Raw genomic sequence first — 18041 nt, 5'->3', positions numbered from 1 at the left:
AGGGAAAGATTCGGAGGGCACATTACCTTCCAGCTCTGGAGGAACAAATGTGCCAAGCTACAGGGAAATACCCTCTTTTTTTTCCCATAAAGTGCTTCTTTGCTGGGAATTCTTTCCCTCGAGTTCAGTGCTGGTAACTGCAGAGAGGACGACACCTGCATTTCCCATGCCGCAGCTCTCCAGATTGCAACGGTTGAGTGCAGTTGATTTACACCATCTGGAACTAGAGATCTTCCTCGAGGCTCAGGTTATCGTTCTTAACGAAAAGTGACCCTGTCCCTTTTGTTTCATGAAGTTCTGTCTCTGAGAGACTTTTTTACAAGGCGTTAACTGATTGCAGATTACCTTAAGGTGGTGGAGGTGTCTGTAAAACTGGCGGTGACACTCCCCATGATCCAGCAGATCATTTGTCCATGCCATGGTCAGTCTGAGCTGCTTAGGAGTTCCTTGAAGGATTCATTTTTTTGTCTGCACAAACCATAACAACGGTGTCAGCCGGCAGTGGATTAGTTCCTATGCAGGATTTTGTTGTCGTTTTGCTAAGAACCAAAGCTGAGCCATTTGATATTCGCCCTTCTGTGAAGTCAACAGTCCAGCTGCCTCAAAGTGCTCTTGCTCGGGGCATCTCTTTCCCGATGCCTGTGGGTTTCCTCCATGGGTTTTTCGAGCAGCTGGAGCATGGGGAGAAATAAAAGCCTCCCAGGGCTCCCCGACATCCCCAGGGTTATTTAGCGAGTGCTTCACCTGCCGTGTGCTGTCATTCCTGGGTCACTCTCCACTGATGGCCAAAGTGCAGCCCCAGCCTTGGGTTTAAGCCCTCATATTCAAACTGTCCTAGTTTAGCCCTGCAAGTAGCTTCCACACGAGCATCTTCACATTCAGTGCTGCTCCCCTAACTCCCCCGTGAAGCCCACCCTGCTGAAGGGCTCCGGCACTGCAGAGTGAAACGGGGAGGGACAGAGGCACTTGGTGGACAGAGAACTCTGAAGCGCCTGTAGATGAGGCTATAACCTGGATAAAGCACTGAGAGAACACCGACGACAGCCTCTGCGCACTGCCCTGGGCTCTGGGAAACCTCACCTGCGGTAGGAAAGAGAAGGGCCCATAAAACATCCTTTTTTTCCAAAACAAAGTGAGACTAAAGCCCATGAGACCTGATCCACCGGAGATGAAGGACCCGCTGCAGCTCCAGCCAGCCTCTCCCTTCCCAGCCCAGGAACTGCCCCTCGCTGCTGGTAAGGGCACAGCGGTTTTCAAACGCTCTCTAGATCTCAAATGCTGACGGCAGAAGGCTCGATTTATGTATTTTGGCTCCAACCTCAGGCTGTAGCTTTCGGTCTGGGGTAGTGTAATTCTAGCTCCTGGCTGGACACACGGCGATTCAGGTGCAGGCTGCTATTAAAAAGCAGTGAGAACGAAACACAGCTTCTGTTACGCACTCCGCAAATCCACGTTTCCTGGTTAGGTGTCCTGTTTATTTACAGCTGGGAAAAGCAGATTATTTTTAGGGCTGTTGTGAATCTGAAAACTTGGTAGAGGTCAGTCTTAGAGGTTGGGAGAGATGGTGGAGGAGAATGGGCTTAAATCATTTTTTTTTCCCTGAACAGGAAATATTATTGAGAAATTTTATTCTGTTTTGACTAATATATTTCAATCATTGCATAATTCAATATTTTCTGACATTTAAGGATTATTTAACTTTTCACTCAGCTGCCTTCTTTTGATTTCTGCTACTTCTTAAACAAACAGGGCTATTCTGAAATTCCCTCTAAAAATACTCACACCAATATTTTTAAATTCAGTGTTCCTACCTTTTCAGTCAAAACAATTAGTCAAAATGTGGTCCAGATTCGTGAATAGTTTGGTATCAAGAAGCTCCTTTTTCACAGCAAGTTTCCTCTTGGCCTATATTCTTGTCCTATTCCCCCGTCATGTGGCACAGCAGTTTTTTTCTCCACAGGACTAGAAATAATGATATGAATACACTTCCCCGGATGCTTTTTTGCACTCCCAGTGTTTTGTTGCGAATACAAAAATCTATTTTCTCTGCTTTTTCCTAAGGCAAATAATCCAAGGTCTTCTTTTAATAATCCGGGGTCTTCTTTTAAGAGACAATGCAGGGTCTTTTTTTAAGTAAAAAGGCCTCTCACCATTCGCACAAGCTTTAAAACTGGCTATAAAAATATCATCACATTTGATACCTCCAAGTATGGTTTAGCTGGAGAGAGAGACTGCAGCGTTATTAAGCAACACTAATGGCCAGGGACAAACGCTAAACACATTTTTGTAATGTGATGCAAGAGAAGAATTTAGCAGACCTGTTTGGGAAAGGGCGTAAGATATTGGACTGAGTGGAAATATTTCCTGTTAGTTTTAGGGACTGGAAGAGGCTACAAAGCTGTGGTCCAGGGATGAGGTTTCTCAGCTCAAGGCTTGATTAGAAGCAGTGCCTGAAAGTTCAGCTGTGTATCTGAGACCTCCCAAACATGGGGAGGTTACAGCTCTAATATTTTAATTCTAATTAATCTGTCTCACGTAACATTTCTTGCAATGCCCTTACTCCAAAGCACAGGCTTTTTCTAGACCAACCAGTCCGAATAAACCAGCGGCATGGAACAGAAGCTGACATGGGAAGCTGTTACTAGACCTGAGAGACATCACCCAGATGCCTGGTCTTCATCTTCTGTTTCAGTGCCTCACGTTCGGTGCTGCTGAGCAGCCACTTGTCACAGCTCCCCAGCATCTCCCATTGTGCACAATGACCCAAGTGCCGTTCGTAAAGCAGCACCGGCACACGTGTGACCTTTCTGATCCACACAGGGAGCTCCAACCATCGCAACGAAGCACGCGGTACATTTTGTCTGCTAAGAAACCTATTTCCAATTCTCAGAGCTAAAACTACGCTATCAAAAATGCAGAGGGCAACAGCCACTCTCTCCTGTCTCAGTCCCCACCTTTCGCCCTTTATGGTTTTGTGAGCAAAACTGGTCTGGGCTGTGGAGAGAAGGAACTCCAGCTCTGCACCGAGCTAGTTCTGTGATGGTTAATCCCAAGTGACAGCACTTACGTATTTCCATGACATTCCTTAAGCAAAGACTTGTCATTAGCCAAGAAATGAACACTGATATCCCCAGAGGAACAACCTGTTCCCAGATCAGTTACTGATTGTGAGGAATACAAAGCGAGTGAGATAAACCCACTCTGTGTTTTCCTCTGTCCGTGGAGCTGTGGAACAGCAAATCCAAATCTCACACTCCATGTTCAAACTGTTCTGCAGGACACCAATGAGCATAGTTACATCACTTCCAAGTAGAACACTTGTCACCCAGAAAAATCAGGTAGTGTGTGGATTTTCTCAGGTGTTGGCACAGAGACGTGCCATTCTGGGCAATTTCTGGTTTAACAGCAGGGCCAGATCCACCAAGCAGTAAGAAATTGGGGGTTTTCTCTATAAAAAAAGCCTTTAATATTATATCAGGAATTAGAGAGGAAACATGGCATGAGGATACAAGGTTAGTTCAGGAAGCACATTAATGATCTTCATCAAGAAGGACACTTCTCTTCATTACACATCGGAGAACCGGTCGCCCATGCTATAGGTGTTTCCCTTTTCCAAAGCCATAAGTGTTTGGCCATTGTTCAGGGCCCCCACTGACCCACAGCGATGGACGTGGTGGCCCCGGCCGGCTGTATTCATCACCGATTTAGCCCACCTGGGAGTAGTTAAGCATTCTTTGGAAAACTGATTTTAATTTCCTCATAGCACATCCTTTTTTACAGCACCGTCACGACACTTCAGAACACATTTTTGCAACCCGTGCTGTCCACAAACCTGTCAGCTATCTCCCGTGTTTCCAGTGAAGTCATTCCCAAAATACAATTAAGTGTGTGGAGGCAGGTCCTGAGCCAAGGACAAGCAGGTTGAGGTTATTCTACAGGGTGCAACAGTATAATCCGAGCCAAGAGTGGCTGACTGCCTGCCCTGCGTGGTGTAGTTGGTGGTGTATCGCTGAATGGTGATTGAAACTTTATACCATAAAAATATCAGGTCAAAAACTGCTTTTTTAGAAAAATCTTGAAGGTTTGGGGATTTCATGAACATTAATTTTCGCCTGGCTTTGAAGACTGTGGGTCCACGTGCCCTTTTCTGATGCTTTCTGCAGCATTCTAGAGAACCTCATTTACAGAAAGCAGCTTTTTTTCTTCACTAATGTAAACCTATTGTAACGCTTAACTGCTGTGGAATTCAGGAGGGCTGCGGGATCATATCACCCGTGAAAGAAATTCAGAGCGCTGGGGAAAGAACTACCCCCAGTGCCCTTCTGGTCACAGGTCAGGAAAGCAGCACTTTGGCAAATCCATGTTCTTTTCCCTGCAGACTACGCAAACCCATTTGTGGAGATTCACCCGGAGCGTCCTGATGTATTCTACATTTCGGATGCCAAGAGAATAGTTGTCGTCCCTTGCCGCGTTACCTCCCCAGATATCAAACCTAAGCTTACCCAGGTAAGTGACCATTTCGGAGAAACGCAATCAATTCAGAGGCCTGGGCTGCCAACACGATGGGTAAAAATACAAAATTAACTGAATGGAGCAAGGTTAAGTTCCAGAAAAAACCTGGCAAAGATACCGAAAATGCAGAAGCACAGCCCTGCTCTTGCAGTCTACCACTGTTAAACTGTGTGCAAGGGTGTTGTGGGGCTTAGGCCGAGTCTATCACTTATTTTTCTCATCCTGTGGCTCTATGTTCCTCCATGAATTGACAAAGATAGATGACACGGCACTTTTTTCCTTCAAAATTCCTTGTATACCACCTGGCCATTAGCTATCCTCATCAGAGCTTATCTCTTGAACCTCCTCAGAACAGTTGCCCATTTCCACTTGATTTCATAAACTTAAACCAAGTTTCAGCCTCGGAAATAAATGGCTACAGCATCCATCCCTCTGGCAGCAGCTACACCTGAACGTCAAGGATACAGAATGGTCTGTGCAATAAAAACGGAGATTTAAGGTCTGGGGCTTCCTCAGTCGATGGAGATCTGGTCCCTCACTTAAAGGGCTTCAGAACTGCTCTGCAGAGAAGGCAATCACGGAGTGAGGAACAGAACATGGCTCTCCTGGCGCCAGTTCTGCCTTGTAGCGAACTGGTTCTGTGCCTCTGCACCCCCCTGCTAGGCTGCCCTAGCCCACTCTGCCCCTGCCCCTCTTCCACAGCCTCTTCTGGAGGGGCTGTGAGAGACGAGGTGGCTCTGCTGGCCGTGGTGTGGCAGTGAGGCACACAGATCGGCTGACGCCCTGCTGGTAGAGGGCTCTGGGGACCGCTGCTCCTCTTAGCAGGCAGGTGTCTAAGTAGTTAGATGTCTCCTCCCGGGAGACAGCACATGAAACCACGGAGGCCTGAGACGGTGCTTCGGCTCCTGCTGAGACGGATGGCAAAGCTCCAGTAGACGTGCAGAGGGACAGCACCGGCCTCGTTGCTTTCGCAGACCTCTATTTTTAAATTTGGTCAGGAGGGATTAAAAGGGGACGAACAAGGCTCCTCTCTGGTTATAGCTTATCGCTTTAGCCTGGATCAGTGTTATCACCTTCTCCTCCTTGGCTGTAAAAATGAAACAACCCCATCTACTTTAGCCTGCTGCAACCAAAGTCATTGCTGGAGAAGTGCTGCTGACTCAGGCAGTCACACGCACCCGAATGTGGCCTTGGATCCTCGACCAAGCAGACCTCCACATTTATCCCCTTATTTATAGGCACCGCTGCTCTCCCTGCCTGCCAGCTGCATTCTCTCCCCGTAATTTCTTCAAACACAAACTGAACTCCTTTACCTTACTGCAAGGTGCTGCTGGAATGAAAATCTCCACTGAAATCTCCCTTCTGAATTGCAAAGAAAATGGTCCCCCAAAAAGCTTTTTTCCCTTCAAGGGGGAGTGGCTGGAGTGCAGGGCAGAGATGCAGAGGTCAAGTGCTGCTCCCCAGGAACCCTCCCGGGGCTGTGAGCTGGAGAGAGATCGTCACTCGGGGACACGCTCCGGGAGCCGCCAGCCCTGGGCTCCGTCTATGGGAAGTCACCGCTTGTTTTGCCCTGTCTGGGAATTTCATAGCGCGGTGTGGAGCCAAGGTGGCGGCTTCCCGTGCGAAGAGGAAGCGGGGCGGGAGTGGGGTGGAGGTGAGGACGGGGGAGGAGAGGTGAGTAAGGCGATCAGACAAATTTAGAACATCCTCTTCTTCCAAATTCGATCTCCAAAAGACAACGAACTTCAAAGGGAGGAAAGCCGCTGTGATTTCCTTCCAGCAGCACTGATGCTTTTTGTTTGATATTGTTTAAATATATATTTTTTAATATTTTATGAAGATGTTTAATATGTGTGTAGTGTTGAAAAGGGCCTCCTGAGTAGGGTTATTTTTTCTTTCCTCTTCCCCTGGCCATCAGGGAGCAGAGCTGCCAAACCATGAAGTTCAGCTTTATCACATTTTATTATTCTTGTAGAAAATGTACTTTTTTTCCACCGTAAATTAAGTTCCTTGTGTTACCATTATACTTTAAAATCATTGCGCTCTCTGGCCTTTAAATATGTATGGAGAAGGGTACCTCTTGCTAATACTAAACAGATCCCTGCTCACTCTACGAGGCATCTTTGTTATTCATAAACCCAGGCTAAGACAAACAATTCAAACGTTTAATTGCACTTAACTTGATTTTAATTCTGGGCAAAAAATAGCGCGTTCAGTCTTGTCAGATCTGTTCCAGCTCTGACCTTCATGGGTGCTAAGGCATGATTAAGCCAGCTTGAGAACTTCAAAAGTGGTTACAAGAAATCCGTGTTTGCCACCAGTGTCAGAAGAGCAATGCTCTTCCAAAGCAAAGCGGCTGCCTCGCAGTGCCTCCCTCCCCACTGCAGCGCCACCAGTCCTGCCCCCCCGTCAGAATTCCTTTGTCTTGGGTCTGCCCTGAAAATGGAAGAACGAGCGACCGAAAGCAATGCCAACCTGATCGATCAGTTGCGTATTCACAGAGGAGATCTGAGCAGCAGCTCTCAAAGCCTGGAGCTGAAATTTCTCTGGAACAGGAGTATTATTTAAACCGAATCCTGTTTAAACCACGCTGCCACACGAGACTAACGTTTGTTTGGAGACAGATAAATAAATTGCTGCATAACAACAAGAGTAAGAGCAAAACTATTACAGCACTGGGGAAATTCCCACTGGTGGTCCCCAGTGTTAGCTCCAAAAGCCACATCAAGGTCGCTCTGAACAGGAACACACGAACCTGCCTCATCTCAGGGTATGATAAGAAGGAGGGAGAAGCAAATAAACTTAGTTATCGTATGGCAACTGTAGGTTCCCCAAACCCTTCATTTTTCAGCCAAACATGACCTCCACCTTCCTGCAGCGCATCCTCAGTCCTCAGGAGCCCTCCTGTGTCCTGCTGGACCAGGCAGACCTGCAGCCTGTGCAGACAGGCTGAACTGGGTGAAGTTGGGCCATCTGCTCTTTGACAGACTCCCGAGCTATTTGTCTGCGTTCAGTATCATGTATTTCTTTTCTACATTATAATCCAGGATTTTCAAAATGATTGGAAAGTAAATTGTGTTTTCTCTAGCAAACAAAGGATTTCCAGGCGTGTTAATAATAATAATAAACTAATTATCTGCACCAACAAAAGCTGACCTGCTGTCCAAGGATATACCGAGGGTTCATTCTTACTGCATTAATTTTTGCTCTAGTTTATTTTCCGCATTTGCTTTTCATATCCTCACTTGTTCTTCATAAGCAGAACTTACTGTTTTTTCAAGAATCTCAGAGCATTACAACTATTTATGAATTTTGGACAAAAGATGTCTATACTACTGAGTGCCCTTATTTCTGCTGTCCTGTGACCGACTGTCTGAAGCCATCCAGGCTGCTCTCGTGCCTGGTGGAAAACAACAGGCTGCCTTGACAGTGTCCCATCCCCTTCCGTGGACTAGCCCAGACCATCACTTAGAGACGGCTGCTGAGTTCAGGACATGAATAACTCTGATTTGGGGGTATCTTTAAAGTACTGTGAGATTCCACGAAAACACGCGGTAGCTACATGTAGCATTCGGAGAAGCGAATTTTGTTCTTAAACACTTCCAAAAAGTTTAGCTTGCAAAACTCTCATAAGACAGGCACCATTATTTCCAGTAAAGGGCTGGGGGAAATGGGACCCACAATGGGTAGCACAGTGTCTTGCCTAAGATCTGAGAGGACTGGGGCTACTGAATGAAAAGCCCCAGTTATGATGCCCACGTTTTGGATTTCAAAGACAGCCATACCTCAGGGAGGGCTTTTCTGTTTGCTTAGGTTGATGTTGCTGAAGATATGTGTGGAATGAGACCACCAGCCACTCGGAAAGGTCAAATATCTCCCCTGCTCGAAAGCAGAACAGCCTTGGCCGGCTGCCTCTGTGCTCTGAGGGGAAGGGGAATGTCTCACCCGCCTCCTGTCTGGCTGCTCTCTTTCAGTTTCCGCAGTCTGTAGAGATGAACTTCAAGAAGATGGTGTGGGACCCGAGGAGAGGCTTTCTCATCCCCTCTCACTCTTTCGTTTTCTCTGGAGTACTCGCGTGCACTGCAAACGTCAGCGGGAGCGTGTTCACCTCCTACTACGTCGCACAGAGACTGGGTGAGTGACCACCCTGCGCCGAGCCATGCCCACAACCTTTCCACTGCGGCGTGGAGCCCCGGGGTGTGTTTCTCGGTTACCCCCAGTTATACTGATAGAGCTAACTGGTATGTATCTGCAGCAAGCCCAAGCTGGAGCGCTAAAAGCAAACTCACTCTTCCCCTTTTTTCCTATTCAATAGAACTTGGACCGGATCCAACCCTGGTTTTGAAAAATTGCCACGTGTTGAGGTGGTACAAAATAGGAGTGTTTTACTTGAACCCCACCAAGGCTTTGTTTGCTTGGACTGGGCTATAGCTACAGGAAAACAACTGCTGGTTTAGCAGAAACCAAACAGTAGCTTTCGCTTTGCCTCTGGCCATTAAACGCACAAGATCATGGTATAAAAACCTCATTAAGCCGCTAATTCAGATCTTTACTACTTTATCAGTTTCTCTTGGTGATTTACTCTACCCCTTCCCTTGTATTTAGAGTTGAGCTTCAGCTCAGAATTAAAATCTGAATTTGAAGCAACTAAACATTACATTTCTGAGTGCTGGGGATTTATAAGAAGCCAATTAGAATTTATTTTTCCATTGTTTTCAATGTTTCTCTCCTCATATATCGTATTTCTGACAGAGGAGAGTTGATTGTGCCTTCATTCTCATTAGCCCATGACATCCTTCTATACAATCAGCACTCAGCTTTACACCACAACCTTGTAAATTGGTGTGGCAGCCAAATAAAAGTCCTGTAAATCTCTTTTTTGCCCTTGTTGGAGTATTTTTTCCTGGAATCATGAACGCAAAGCTAAAAACCCCATCAGGTCACCCCTGTTCCCCCCCGCAGGCAATCCCTGCCCCCGCACTGTGCTGCATGCAGCGGTCAGGCGTGTGTTTGGAGAACAGGGGGCAGGCTCATTTCAGAGCTGGTGTGGTTGAGCCTGATGTGGGGACGCCGTTCAGAAAGGAAAGGTGGCTGGTCATCGGAGGGCAGCGCCTGCAGTGGAAGGGCATTTCCAACAGGTCCCCTCCAACTGACCAAAGATGATGAGGTGTTTTGGAAACCGGAAGGAGCAGATGTAGGGGAAGCAATCGCTGTGTGGATGCCATCTGAAACGGGGTTGATGCTGAGAGCACCACATGGGTCTACCTTGGCTTTTTTCATTTCAGAGAGCAGAGCACAGAACCTGGTTCTGACAGCAACGCCCAAAAAGCTGCTGGTTGGAGAAACTCTCCATTTGGAATGTAGAGCAGAAACCTTCATCAACGGGCGCATTGAGCTCATATGGACATGTCCTAACGGGAGGGTGAGTCGACGAAAACTCAGTGCTCTGCGCTCCTGCAGCCTCCCCCTCCCCAGTTCACTGAGTAAACCCCAACCACCAGTTATTCTGAAATACAGCCACCCACGTGTCAGCCTCCCATTGATTGCATTTTTAGTTTGGATGAATCTAAGGAAGAACAGAGGGAAGAAGGGCTATTTCTGAAATCAATTCATTTATCTGAAATATTACTCATGGTTCTATTTGCTGCTCAGAATTAAAATGATGGGGATTTTTTCTTTTTAGTTCATCCAAATATATACTTCTAAGAAGCATCTAAGCCTTTTGGAAAAGTGTAAACCATGATCCCTTAGAATTTAATGTTATTATTGACTTCTTATTTTTACTTAAAGAAGGAATGTCTGGTTTTGTTTTGGTGAAGAAAGTACAGAAAATATAACACAGCCTTCACAGAGGTGTGAGGAATATGGAGTTACTCAATTTTGCTTCTTGAACCCCATATGATGGAAGAGAGTTGGTTTTCTACGAACCCTCCTTAGACTCCTAACATTACAAATGCAAAATTTCTTGGCCAAATCTCTGGGATCAGAAATCCTTTCAGAAGCAATAATGCCTTCTATAATTCTTCAGGAATTTGCATTGGCGCTTGGCTGTCATAATATATTATATTTCTGTCATAACATATTTCTTTAAGGATGTAGGAATTTTTTAAAATGGAAAAATACAGACTGTGACCAAAATAATTTTAAAAACCAACATAAGAACCAAAGCACAGCTCTGCCCCCACGGATGCACTAGATCCCTGGGATGTGCTCCCAGAGAGGGGCTGAGCTGTGATCCATCCCCTCAATCTACCTGGTTGCAGCAGGGAAGCGCCGCAGTTCCACTCTGTTCCCCTCTCTTATTAGACTTGGTAATGAAACCTCACAAAGAGCTCTTCCTGCTGCTTTGCCTTTTGTATCAGTTATTTCAGTGGTGGGGAGTATGATAATTTTGATATGAATCACTGCTCTGCTTTACTGGCAGACTCTGAAAGGATGAACAAAAGGATCCAGTTTAGGCCGCTTTTTTACCCCCTTTTTCTGGCTTCCAGCACCCTTACCCGAGGAGAACGATGAAGCAGATTGGCATAGTGAATAAATTTGACAGTAACCTGACAATTGAAAATGTCACCGTGCAAGACGGAGGCCTGTACGTCTGCAAAACGTTCAACGTAACAAAGCTGGAGGCCAACGTCACAGTGACAGTGTACGGTAAGTTCTGCAGCTGAAGCACCGTAAGCCCCGAATGGAGGTTGTAAAGCTTAGAGGATCACGACACGTTTTCAACCCTGTTGATACACAGATGGCATTAGGAGGAATGTCATTCCGTTCGGTTGCCTGCAGCTCCTGCAGATCTGTTTTGCAAGAACTCCGGGGTAGACACCAGGCAGTTCAAAGACGCGCGTGCCGCACTGCGGCAGACCTGCCATTCCTCGCCCTCCTGTTCATTTCTCTTCCCAGACAAACCTTTCATTACGGTTGCACACAAGAAAGGGCCTTACTACGAGATTGTCTCAGGACACAAGTCTCTGAAACTAGCTGCAAAGGTGGACGCCTTTCCTCGTCCGAACGTCACCTGGTGAGTACCACCTTCTTGGGCAACGTCGGGAATGTGCCACCTTCTCCTGGCTCCTGTGAGAAGAGAGTTTTGCTGGTCTCTACCTCAGATAAAAGCCGAGAGCTGGGAATGCTCACAGCTGTGCTCTCCGTTCAGCTCAGGAGATGTGACTCCACTCTGTGCTGACAAGCGCTCTGTGAAGCTGGGCAAGCCACACCTCTTTCCCACACCATTTTTCCCTCCTAGTCATGCAGGAAAGGTCCCTACAGGAAATGTTTCATGTACCCGGGACACAACTGTTTGGCAGATTCCAGTAGAAAGCTGTTGGAGAGGGGGTGCCAGTTTACCACCACGAGCCGGGGCCAGTCTGCGAGGGGGCAGTGAATGATGGAAAGCTGCAGGACACATTCTCAACACGAGAAATTGTTTCTCTTCCTAACTTTCCAATCATTTTCTCCAACCCTGTACCCCCCGCAATGTCAGATCCTTGCAGGCAAGGCACTGAATCCCCCTGAGCAAACTAAAGGCTCTGCCATGACCGTAATGGGTCAGCGTAACAGGAGGGGCAACATGTCAGCAACTCAGGAGACGTCACAGAATCTCCGAATCATCTGCTTGGAAGAGACCTTTATGGTCATCAAGTCCAACCGTTCACCGCACTCCCAGAGTCCCTAAACCGTGTCCCTCAGCACCACATCCACTTCCCTCTTCATCCTCTCATCACTTGTCCTCTCTCTTGCTACTTTTTCTGTGCTTCACTCTGCAGAGGGCCTTTAACCACCGCACCCACCACCTTACACACCTTCAACTGTGAAACCCCGTGCGGCAGCCGCCGTGGGTTTGCCTGTCCTGGCAGAGAAGGTGGCTGGGGTGAGTTAGTACCTGCTCAGTGCACTTCTCCTTGGCCAGATGAGCGCTGGAGGTGGCGGCGGGGGCTGGTCTGGCAGTCAGCAAAAGGCGCTGGTCAGGGAGGGGTTCACCACATTGCTTTTAGCAGTGAAATAACTAGAAATTCTCTAATACCCAGTCAGAGCAGTGAAATTAGTGCTGCCAGGAAAGATTTTTAATTGTTGCTGTGATTTAGGAGACAGAAATGGTTTTGTGCATTGAAGTGGGGACCATCCCCCTTGTCTCTGGCAGGGCTTTGTTCCTGGGGCTCATTGTGGAGCTGCTTGGTAGCTGCCTGGGACCACCAGTGCTGCCTTCCCTGCGTGTTTGAAGCTACAGCTGTTGATGTTGGAAATCTCTCAGTACAGGTTAAATGACTGTAGAGGATGTCTTCAGCATTCTCAGGCAGTAGGACACATGCCCCAGCTTCTCCTTCCACCAAGCCTACAGCTCCATGTGTGGCAAAGCCCAGGCTATTTCATAACCACCCCCCAGATCTGCAGATGGGGTCAGCAGGGAGAAGAGGCTGCTCATGCAGACGCTGCTATCCCACTCCTGGCCAGTGAAGACTGTGAACTCCTCGCTGACCCTCCTATTGACTGTAATTCTCCAGGCCACAGACTGCAGCTCTTTTGGAAACAGCGAAGGGTCATATACACAGACTGAAAGGCAGTTCTGCTTCATTAACACCTTGGTTTAAAACTGATGACATAAATTCTGGCTAACCCATGATTTCCTGCATTTCCTGTTGCACATCCAGCAGAATTTGGGGGCATCTAGATGTACATTTCTGATCATAGCTGAGCATGTCCAGTCCAAGCAGTGATTGTAGATTGGGTTTCCTCACTGTTTCTGAAGGATGACTCTTACCCACTCTCATTTCGGGGACAGTTGGGTTTTCTGAGGCTAACATGTGCATGCACATGATGAGCCTTGCTGGGCGTTCCCAACAGGTACAAAGATGGCAAACTGATCAAGGACAACCACACTTGCTATGAGCAGGATCCAATGAAATACAGGCTCGGCATAAGAGATGTGAGACCAAAGCATGCCGGAAACTACACCATCGTCCTGAGCAATTCACAATACGGCCTGTATAAGAACCTCACCATGCAGCTGGTAGTGAGAGGTAAGGACTTAATTTTTTAATGGTTTCTACCGGGTTCTTTCTCATTTTTTGTGTCATCCTCCCTTACTGGTCGTCAGGAATGGGTGACACTTCCCCATGAGCTGGCACAGTGCTGTGCATCGATACCACCTTACTTAGGAACCACTGAAGATGCACCTCATTCCACCACACGTTAACTCGAAGCAACAGAATGGAGAGCTGCTATGAGGAGTTAGGCTGAAAGTAGGTCATCTACAGGCACTTTCCACCTAGAGAGTGCACCTCAGAAACAGCCTGCAGCACCTTTGCTTTGGGACAGTGTCTCGGCAGAGCGAGGCAGAAGTGGCTTGGAAGTGAATAGGCTTAAGCTTGAACTGGAGTTTGGGACAATATCTAGTAGTGAGGTCTTAGTGGTGATGTCTTAAGAGCCAGGGGCACAGTTTCCTGCAAGAAGTGATGGAAGTTTTATCCCTTGAGATTAAAAACTAGCTTGGGCAATGCTCTGGAGAACATCTGTTGGGACAGGAAAAGTCCCAACAGGGCTGTCGGAAGGAACTAGATGAGCTCCCCTGTCTTTTATGTCTCTCCATCATCCTGCTGCAGAAATACTTTCTGAGTCTGTATTTTATGTATTGTCATTTATCTGCTGGGAGCCCTTGAGAGACAGGTTCATTTTCAGGGGCATCTGGAGAAAACCGAAGTAAACGGTGGTGTGCACTGAAGCACGTTCACCTGACACAGAGGGAAAATAGATACTGGAATCACATTTATTAATCTGCCTTGCTGAGATAACGGAAGACAGAGCCACACTGTCTCCTTGCACATCCACCGTCTCTTCTAATCCATTGCATTTGGCAACAGAGATTGAATCATGAGGCCAAGCAGGAGTTCAGCAGAAGTTAGTTCTGCTTCCCCTTGTATTTCCCAAGGTTCACTCAGGCAGTGAGAGAGATAAAGTTATTGAGAGAGGTTTGTGTTCTATTCCGTGGTGAATTCCTCTCATTCTCTTTACACCTAAAAGTATCCTTAACTGTCCTGTTTTGTACAACATCACCAGGTAATTTCCAGCGTTCACGTTCTTCTCATTTCACCCTTCATCTTTCGGAAAGCAGTAACACCTAACAAATGGAGAACTTGTCACTCTGGCACGCCCGGCCTATTAAAAATGCTAAATGAGATACGGTAGCTTCAACCACCTTAAACATAACATAGGTGACTGTGTGGTTTAGGAGTGGAGAGGGCTACGAATGTGCTGGCGGTCAGGTACTGCCGCTCAGCTGATGAGGAGGAACGTGTTAAGCTGCGGTAATTTGTTCGCTTGAGATTGTTTATCTGTACAATGGTTTTGCCCTCTTGTGAAGAGAACGGAAACAGTCAGAGGAAGAAAAGATTAAGAATGATAATAAACTATCTTGTCAAGGTAAATATTGGTGGTTGCATGCAAAAGGGAATGTTTACATGAAGAGCAGCCATTCCCCAAATAGGCATATAAAAAACAAACAGCCCTTGTTTCTATCAGCAAGATGCTATTTCAGGATTAAACCATCCCATGCTCTGAACTACAGGACAAGGCTTTAATCTCTAGCGTATGTAGAAGCACGTGGTACTCCGTCCCTCACCCGCAGCGCATGCCTAGCACGGTGCTCGTCGTTAGTCTTTCCAAGAGAGCAGCCCCACACAGCCTTCCAACAGGAGGCATTATTTGTCATAATTACAAAATCACCATTTCTCAAGGGTCGGCACAGTCCAGCAGCTGCAGGACTGTTACCGACCTGAGAAGGTGTTGCATGGTGAAGCACTGGAAAAACAAAGCTCCTGAAGCTTATCCAAGAGCAGCAAACTGCTTTCTCAGATCTGGGCATCATTCGTTCTACTTTGAGAAAAAATTCTCAAGCTGCAGTCTGAACACAGATTTGAATCCTCCCCTTAACTCCTCAAGAAATAACCTGACACGTTATCTCCAGTCATCGTGACTGATGTCCCAGTACTGCACCTGAATAGAATACATTGCTTGGAGTTTCAGCAGACCCTTAGACACGGAGAAGACCAAACCACACATTTTATGTAGGGATTATCTTGCCCACCACTGAAACACAACCACCTCCAAGCTGGGTGGGGTAGCTAACGTCTCTGCTTAGAACCAACTGCTGCAATTACTGAAGCTGGCATTTGAACACAGGGATTAGCAGACTTGATGGAAAAATCCTCTTGGGCTTGCAGGCGTGCCCAGTGGTAGGAACATCATGTCTAAAAGGTGGAGCCTGCAGCAATCCAGCACCCGATGAACCTCACACTGAGTACAAAACCCTGTGCTGAGGAGTAACATTTCTTTTTGAGTAGCACCATTGCTCCCCAAAAGCCAGAGCCAGGCTTTTAAATTTCAGAGCTGCATCTGTGAAAGTGAGTTCTGATCTATACCATTAAAGGGAAGATGGAAAAATAGTCAAATAGACTTCTGAATGAGAAGATAAATGTCATTTGAATATGTTTTCTCTTGCTGCAAGGGGACACCGCATTGAAGAAATGATAAGTAAGCGCACAGCCCCCTCTCCTGTGAGTCTCTTCAAAATTACACCTCATTAAATGCTCCTGAGCATCACAGGGAGAATAACCAGCAGCCAGCGTGCTGCGACAAACCCAGCCACGGCGCGTTCAAACTAGGTGTAGGGGAACTTTGAAGTTATTAGTGTTGTGAACTGTTGTATAAATACCAGCAGGGCCCATTCATCAAAGTGCACCATAATAATTTCTGCAGAGTATTTCACTCAATACTAATGGCAGCAGAAGAGAACCCTTTAAGCAGGATGAAACCAAGACAAGGATTCATCTGCTTGAGCCCTGCAGGACAGGAGCTTACGGGCAGTGTAGCTCCTGCCCTGCTGGAAGCCCAGTGCTGCTGCGGGCTTTCCTTGGAGCTACCGCCCCTACGTGCCACTGGTAGCAATCACAGGAGTTCTGCTGTAAGGTGTCATGGTCTGTGCAGGGTCTTTCACTCCAAGGTAAGGAGTCAACTATTAGGAGCTATTTCCCCCCAGAGTTTGATATGGCCATAAAACTGACGGGTTTATCAGAGGTATCAGGTGTCTCAGCTCCACAGAGGCAAGGAGCAAAAGAGGCAAATCCCTGCGGGAGCTGCAGGGTGGAAACTGATAGCAGTGCTGGCCCATGGCAAGGACCTGCTTGGCAATGTGCAGGAAGGAACTGCCTGGCCTGGAGGAGAATCGTGCTGCTATTCAAAAAATGTCTCTTTAAGAAGTGGCTTAGCTGTGCCTCTGGTCAGCCGTGCTCCCACTGCAGCTGGAATTTAATCTTGCAGGAGCACATATCTCCCTTGTGGAGTCACCTTGGCTCATTGTAGGACTCAGTCCCCAGGAGGTAGCTGATTGCGTTTTCAAAACACTCCTTCTTTACATATTTACACATCAAACACTGTCCAAGAAGCTGTGGGTTGCTGTGTTTTTGTTTTGTTTGATTAAATTCTTATTGAGAAAAGCTTCAAGAAAATAATGTCCTGAAGAATTTGGAGGGGAGGGAGCAAGAGGCAGGAACAATCCCAGCAAACAGCTGGTGGCTGCACATCCGAGCCAGCCAAGAAGGAGAAATGTGGGAGCAAAGAGTTATTCCGGGCTGGAGTACAAAGCAGTTTCAGAACAAAACATAAACAAAACCCCTCCGATCTATTTCTGGGCAAGCAGGCTGCGTTTCATTCTCACTCTTGTACAAGTCATCTGCATGTATCGGGGGTCTTGCTGAGCCCTTCTGGAGTGCTCAGCATGCTCTGACCACCACGGTGTGAGTGAAGATTGTACTGAAGCATAAGTTAATTCAAAAATAGGATAACTAACCTCCTTCAGTGCTTCGCCTTTCTTCTCTGTCCCAGACTATCTCCTGTGCTCTCTCAAGGCTCTTCCAGCAAATATTGCTTTGGGTTCCAGCTGCTCTGGTCAATTGAAATCACATTCCCTCGTAGAGTTCTCCATCCCCCGAGCTCTTGTGCTGTACCTGTAAGAAATGCAGGACTAAGTGCTAGAAATAGCCTCTACCACAAGCAGGAGTAGTTCTCAGGCTCCTTACGAATTCCCTCTCTCCTGGGCAAGGTCTGGAATGAAAGGGGTGCATGGAGAATTCACGTGTGCATAGCCATGTGCTCCGTGGTACAGCAGCGAGATGACCGGCCACACCTCGATTTGTTACCGGGGAGAATTAGCTCCAGAGCACTTAACGATGCGTCCGTTGCCCTACTCTGCAGTCAGGCCAGCTCCTTGTATTCGGTTTAAAATCAAAGGCAAAGGGAGTTCTGTGCCTGACCTACTTTGGCTTGCAAGGGATGAGTTGACATCAAAAGAGTCCCCAGTGATCTCCGTAAAAGTTAATAAATGCGCGGTGATCCATGTGAACAACACCCCATCACCTCGACCAGACCCAGAAATAGTCTGCAGAGGGAAATGAGCCTTCAGGAGGAGGTTAACACACCTGGGCTACGCCAGCTCAGAGAAAGAGCTCTGAGTGGTGGTTCTCAATTACAGTCAGCGGAAG

At 47.1% G+C, this 18041-nt stretch overlaps 1 protein-coding gene across 1 annotated transcript in view; it reads left to right on the top strand.

The window, feature by feature from the left end:
• The window catches only part of LOC104492830 (vascular endothelial growth factor receptor kdr-like), a gene marked incomplete at its 5' end in the record, with an annotated part of 83165 nt that overhangs the window by 11629 nt on the left and 53495 nt on the right, over positions 1 to 18041 (top strand). The window contains 6 exons of the mRNA XM_010135431.1: positions 4379 to 4506; positions 8487 to 8646; positions 9798 to 9934; positions 11004 to 11163; positions 11413 to 11530; positions 13351 to 13526. Coding sequence (XP_010133733.1) covers positions 4379 to 4506; positions 8487 to 8646; positions 9798 to 9934; positions 11004 to 11163; positions 11413 to 11530; positions 13351 to 13526 — 879 coding nt within the window. The remainder of the gene's footprint in view (positions 1 to 4378; positions 4507 to 8486; positions 8647 to 9797; positions 9935 to 11003; positions 11164 to 11412; positions 11531 to 13350; positions 13527 to 18041) is intronic.

The sequence above is a fragment of the Buceros rhinoceros genome, unplaced genomic scaffold (assembly GCF_000710305.1).
Source record: "Buceros rhinoceros silvestris isolate BGI_N320 unplaced genomic scaffold, ASM71030v1 scaffold8624, whole genome shotgun sequence".
NCBI lineage: Eukaryota > Metazoa > Chordata > Aves > Bucerotiformes > Bucerotidae > Buceros > Buceros rhinoceros.
The sequence above is the reverse complement of the archived record's forward strand: the minus strand, read 5'-3'. Positions and strand labels throughout refer to the sequence as shown.